This window comes from Dipteris shenzhenensis, chromosome 20 (assembly GCF_047967505.1).
Source record: "Dipteris shenzhenensis isolate YYH24624 ecotype China chromosome 20, Dip_SZ_1.0, whole genome shotgun sequence".
Classification (NCBI taxonomy): domain Eukaryota; kingdom Viridiplantae; phylum Streptophyta; class Polypodiopsida; order Gleicheniales; family Dipteridaceae; genus Dipteris; species Dipteris shenzhenensis.
This window is the reverse complement of record NC_141615.1, coordinates 7,856,253-7,862,343: the sequence shown is the minus strand read 5'-3', so window position 1 is coordinate 7,862,343 and position 6,091 is coordinate 7,856,253. Positions and strand designations below refer to the sequence as shown.

Sequence of the window (6,091 nt, the reverse complement as noted above, 5' to 3'; positions counted from 1 at the left end):
TGTGTGTGTGAGAGAGAGAGAGAGAGAGAGAATGGAGATACAATTTGAAAATTTCTTAAAGTTATAAATAAAACCTTAAATTCCTCTTAAAGGCAACTTATGGTCTCAACTTTTAGACCCAGCGAAGCGGGTCTGTAACCCGTCGTAGACGGGTCATGCTACTCGTCTAATTTAGGAAGAAGCTACAACCCAAAGTAGTTGCAAATGGGTAGGGTAGACTATCTCAATATTGTTTACTTTTCCTTGAGGGCATAAGGTTGCTTGCAAGGTGTACCTCCATTCTATTGGATGCACAGCGCTTTCCTATTATGCTTCCAAACGGAAAGGGACTGTGTGTGAGCCTCTGCCTCTCAGAGACACACAAATGCTCGCAACGCATGACCACCGTGTGGAAACAAAGACAGATGATGAAATGGCGCCAAAATTTTGGCGCCCTTTTTTTGTGAACCTCTCTCTCATTTCTGTGCTTTTGCTTCTGTTTCTTCTTCTTCCATTTTGCCTTTTTGGCGTCTTCTCTTCTGTTTCCCTTCATCTTCTTCCATCGCCATCGCCATGTCTGGTTGGGACGAAGGCACCGTCTTCTACAGTGATCAGGCCCGTTTCCCTGGTGGTGACCCCGATCATGGCTCCCTCACTCGCCACACTGCTCAACGTAAGTTCAAGGAGTTCATCCGTAGCTACCATGGCGTCCGCGGTGACTTCTCCTACAGGTTTTCCCTCTCCCTTTCGCATTTTCCTTCTTTCTCTTTCGCCGAACCCCTGTTGCTCGTGTTTCTCCTTCCCTCGACTTTTCGCCTATTGGACATTTTGGCTCAGCTTTGGCATCTTTGGTATGCTCCGCTCTTTCGGTAGATTCAAAGCTTTTCTCATCGCTATCCATTTGTGCGCAGAGAAAGTCTGCTTCACAATCCCAACTATCTGCAAGTGGCGATGGAAGACCTCGATTTCTACGACGAGGAGCTCTCAGAAAAGATCAGGAGGACGCCGGCCGATTATCTTCCCCTGGCATGTCTGCGAAGAACCTTCAAACTTTCGAAAAGGATCGCAACCGCAACGCTTTCATGAAGAAACCTGCTGGAAATTCTTATGACGATTCCTGTTTTGACATGGCGCATATTCTGCATTTACACAGTTCGAAACGGCGGCAGCAGAGGTGTTGGTCGGATTGAAGTCCAAAGTTCCTGGCGATTCTGGCGAAATGGAAGAGCCGAGCACCGGAGAAGTTCAAGTCTTGCTATCATCGAAGGAAAATCCGGCTTCCATGAGATCCCTGGGTGTAAGCGTCCTGCTGCTTCTCTCACGATCATTTAATTCTGTCATCTGCATGTTCCTACTCCTGACTTATTCCGCATTGCAGGCCCAGTTTATTTCCAAGCTCATCAAAGTTTCCGGCATTGTGATCGCCGCTTCACGCACCAAGGCCAAAGCTACTTACGTTTCTTTGCTCTGCAAAAACTGCAAAAGCGTGAAGATAGTCCCCTGTAGGCCGGGACTCGGGGGAGCCGTTATGCCGCGCTCCTGCGACCACGTTCCGCAGGTCGGTCGACTGTAGTATTTGCCTTGTTGTCGGACTTATTCTATTTCTGCGATGAATTGATAAACTTCCCCTTTCTGAACAGCCCGGTGAGGAGCCGTGCCCTGTTGATCCTTGGATGATCGTCCCCGATAAGAGTAAGTATGTGGATCAGCAAACCCTCAAACTTCAAGAAAATCCCGAGGTACACATCTCGATTCGGTGATTCCGATCTACCTCGTATGCGAAATGCTCGTTGACAGGTATTCCACCTCTTAATCTTCAATCTAATCTCGCTAGATTATATCGAACAGGATGTGCCTACTGGAGAGCTACCCCGCAACATGCTTCTGTCAGCCGATCGAAATTTGGTGCAAACCATTGTGCCTGGCACTCGGGTGACCGTAATGGGAATTTACAGCATTTTCCAGGCGGGAAACTCTGCACTGTAAGCATGACGCTCCAAATTTCCGATGAGCTATTTCGAATGCGGTGAATTTATCAATCTGATGTGAGGTTGCGTTGTTCGCCTCTTGTGCCTGAAACAGCCAGCAGAAAGGGGCTGTTGCTGTGAGACAGCCCTACATTAGAGTCGTCGGCATTGAGCAGGTGACTGAAAGCTCTACAAGGGGAATCTCAACTATCACAGCTGACGAGGTGAGACAACTCGACTCACTCTAGCGCTCGTCTTGAATCGAGCGTTCAGCTCTTTAATGGCGTGTCCCCTTCTCTGTTCTGCTCTCGCTTATGTGCTCGAACTACTGTGATCTTACCCTTTGGAATTCGAGGATTAAGTTCTCGTAGACCTGAAGATCCTTCTCATTCGCAGGAACTCGAATTCAAGGAATTTGCCAGGAGGCCCGATGTATATCAAACATTGTGTGGCATGGTTGCTCCGTCTATATTTGGCCACGAGGATGTTAAAAAGGCGGTGGCATGTCTACTCTTCGGGGGAGCTCGCAAAGTAAGAGTCTTGCAATTGCATTTCTCAATCCTCGAGAACTTGCTTAGCGTACTATTATTCGCCTTATATGTCACTTTGCTCAGCCTCAGTTCTTGTCTAGCAGAAGCTGCCAGATGGAGTTCGTCTTCGAGGAGATATCAATGTCCTTCTTCTTGGAGACCCGTCAACCGCCAAATCTCAGGTCTTCTGTGACAATACTTTCCCAGAAGTCCGCTAGAAGAGTGTTCGTGGGCAGCCTTTCTCATTCGCTTAATTTCTCATTACAGTTCCTCAAATTCGTGGAGAAAACAGCACCAATTGCCGTCTACACATCTGGGAAAGGCTCATCAGCCGCAGGATTGACAGCTTCCGTCATTCGCGACTCGAGCACGGTAAAACGGATATCTTTTCGTCTGCGGAGTGTCAACTTCAAGAACTGTACAATCTCCAGTGTGCGCGCAGTTTAATGTTTAAACATGAATTAGAGCTGTGTTGCAACTTTTCTCAGAGAGAGTTCTACCTGGAAGGAGGTGCCATGGTTCTTGCCGATGGAGGAGTTGTATGCATAGATGAGTTCGACAAGATGCGACCCGAAGACAGGTATTCCCACCCGTCTTGCAGCTTGTTTTTGGGGACTCTGACACGGGTAGCATCTTTGCTCTGTAACCATATGTCTGGATGCTCTACGACCTGCTCAGAGTTGCTATACACGAGGCAATGGAGCAGCAAACCATTTCGATCGCCAAGGCTGGGATCACTACGGTTTTGAATTCCCGAACATCTGTTCTGGCTGCTGCAAATCCTCCATCTGGGCGGTACGATGACCTCAAGGTATGTCTCGTTTTTCATTGCTGTCTTAATGAAAAGAGCATCCGAATTCTTTACCCCTCTTATGTCATGTGCGAACGCAGACAGCCCAAGAGAACATCGATCTTCAAACTACTATCTTATCTCGATTTGATCTGATCTTCATCGTTAAAGATGCACGTGATCGTCAGCGCGACATGGTGAGATAATGAGCTAAAATTTGAATTTACGCGTCAGAAAGCAAGGCATTTTCGTTATAATCTCTTCTTAAGTTTCTCAACTTTGTCGCAGCAAATTGCGAGACACATTGTGAACGTGCACACGAGTGCTGGTGCGGTGAGCAAAGACGGTGACAGTCAAGAGAAAGATAACTGGTTGAAGCGGTAAGCATTACCCATGTTAATTTAGACTTTGCTACTAGGCTAGGAACTTGCTATCCTTTAGTGTAGGGGATTTCATGCAACGACATCAACCTATCAAGCTGAAGCATATTAACTGGCTCTGCAGAATTTATATTCTTCCAGTTAGACTAATCTCCCTGTTACATGCATATCTGATTCAAGGTACATCGAATACGCACGCCACCATTGCCTTCCTCGGCTTTCAGACTCAGCTGCAGCAATGCTTCAGAACAATTACGTCCGAATTCGGCAGGTGCATGCTGATCTTATCATGGAATTGGAAATGGAATTCCCGACTTATAGAAATACATTCAAATTTCAGGTCAAGCCCAACCAGATATTGATGCATTGGTTTTGAATGCAGCAAATGCGTCAGCAAAGCCATGAATCCGGTGAGGCAATTGCAATACCCATAACAGTTCGCCAGCTTGAGGCTATCGTACGCATCAGCGAATCATTGTCAAGGATGCAACTGTATGCTCTATGCGGACTCTTATTGTGAATCTGTTTTAGCTTTGCAGTTGTAGAGAGCTTCTTTCTCAAAAACTAATCTCTCAAGACATCGCAGGTCAAGCATTGCCACTGAGGAGCATGTGACGGAAGCCCTTCGGCTGTTTCGTGTATCAACTATGGATGCTGCTCGGTCAGGCATCAATGATCACATCACCGTCACACCTGAGATGAGGGCTGAGATTCAGGTGGCGTATTGCTTGAGCTACTTGTTGGGTCCTTGATTACTGTAATGGCGATCGATTGAACTGTCATTATTAGAAGTGATTTGTAGACACCCCCGTTTCTCTTAAAACAATTTCAGCAGTACCGCTCAGGCAGTAGCTGTGATAGTTCACGTCTATGGATAGTTTGACAAATCATACGGCTTGAAACATCGTGGAGAGCTCAAACCGTGTGTTTGTCCTAACAGCAAATCGAGGCACAAATAAAACGTCGAATGGGAATTGGTAGTTTCATGTCTGAGAGGCGTCTGGTGGACGAACTGGCCAAGATGGGGATGAGTGAGAGCAGTGTAAGTGGCAACTTTTTGGAACTTCCCGAATTAGTCACTTATTTGATCTTCGGATATGCTTACCGTCAACCAATGTTTTGAAGCATTTAGTCTCTATTTGGCAGGTAAGGCGAGCTTTGGTTATCATGAGCCAGCGGGATGAAATCGAGTACAGGCGAGAGAGGAGAGTGATTGTTCGCAAAGCTTAACACCAAGGTCTTCCACACCTGAAACAACTCTAATGTACAAAAGAGCATCATCTTCTGGTTCAACCATCTGTGCAGTGCTCTCCTACGATCCAAGACTTCCAACTTCTTAAGCAGCACCACTCATGGAGCGTATTGTTGCTCCATGTGGGTTGCAGAAAGGTGAAGCTGCCCATTGTCTCTAATTTGTCCTAAACTTCTGGGTTCTGCCACAGCTGTGTTCAAGTTGAGGGGGCTTCTTCCCAGACAGAGGTACTGTGTACAATCAATAGAGAATTTGTTAAGAAAAGCTCTAAAGCCATGTTCATGATAATCTTCTAATTCATGCAACGTATCTTCAGAATTTAAGAGTACTTCCATCAGAGTGTAGCAAATGTTATATTAGTTGGTTTCATAGTTTAGTATATTAACATTAGAAAAGAAGTGATTAGAAGGAATTGCATAATCAGGTTCATTATCTTTTTGTTAATCTTGTTTTTTTTTCTTGAAAAAAAGCAAAGATTATATTTTAACAAAGGAGTACAAATTAATTTTGAAAATACAGCTTCTATGGAGCAATGTGCAGTGCTGTTCTTGCTGGCTTCTCAAACGAACATTATGAGAGGCCAAATTTGCTAATCTCCTACACCAATAACACATTTCCAATTGTAAGCATCTCACATATTGAGTTTCGATAGTTTTGTATTTTCACTTTGTATTTTCACTCCCTTACCATGCTTGATATGGTTGAGCTTATCAATGTTGGGATACTCCTTGGGGAAGTGCAAATTTGAGCTCAGATCCATATAGCCTCCATTGGTTTTGTGGCTACTTTGTTGTAATGTCTTCGAGCAGAAAAGCTAACACTCCTCGGGTGGGTATTGACTCAAGAAATTAAATAATGATCTACTCCTTAACAACCTCTCTTAATTTCCTTAGGGCACAATGGGTTCATTTATACATTAAAAAATAGTTTTTGATGTTATTGCTCATCACCTTGTCACATATTATTGTTCATTCGCCTCATGATCTGTGTTTTGCTAGAGTCATGTTGATTCTAGCCTCAAGATTTGTGACAGGTTTGGGTAGCATCACCTCGTCATACATTTTTTGTGTTTGTGCTCCTCTCCCTCGTGATTGTTGTATTGCCAGAGGCGTGTTGATTTGAGCCTCAAGATTTGTGGTAGCTTTGAGTTTACCTCCAATTCGATTGAGTGAGCATCCTCAACCTCTGCTCAT

At 45.0% G+C, this 6,091-nt stretch overlaps 1 protein-coding gene across 1 annotated transcript; it reads left to right on the top strand.

Moving 5' to 3' along the window:
• The first annotated feature begins 478 nt into the window (after positions 1–478).
• Positions 479–5,168, top strand: MCM5 (Minichromosome maintenance (MCM2/3/5) family protein). Its single transcript, XM_087391416.1, has 19 exons — positions 479–710; positions 891–1,005; positions 1,133–1,276; positions 1,358–1,537; positions 1,620–1,718; positions 1,828–1,961; positions 2,062–2,170; positions 2,343–2,477; positions 2,581–2,658; positions 2,744–2,848; positions 2,965–3,056; positions 3,155–3,287; positions 3,368–3,463; positions 3,555–3,646; positions 3,827–3,917; positions 4,029–4,138; positions 4,233–4,362; positions 4,587–4,688; positions 4,793–5,168. Exons 1-19 carry the CDS (start codon positions 553–555, stop codon positions 4,874–4,876), a joined length of 2,187 nt encoding a protein of 728 aa, XP_087247542.1. The 5' UTR covers positions 479–552; the 3' UTR covers positions 4,877–5,168.
• The last annotated feature ends 923 nt before the right edge of the window (positions 5,169–6,091 follow it).

What these genes read in the sequence shown, in the direction of transcription:
- MCM5 (XM_087391416.1), top strand. Translation starts at nt 553, where the DNA reads ATGTCTGGTTGGGACGAAGGCACCGTCTTCTACAGTGATCAGGCCCGT. An exon ending in CGTCAACCGCCAAATCTCAG is followed by an intron (nt 2,659 to 2,743) that starts GTCTTCTGTGAC and finishes TTCTCATTACAG; the next exon opens with TTCCTCAAATTCGTGGAGAA. An exon ending in ATTACGTCCGAATTCGGCAG is followed by an intron (nt 3,918 to 4,028) that starts GTGCATGCTGAT and finishes TTTTGAATGCAG; the next exon opens with CAAATGCGTCAGCAAAGCCA.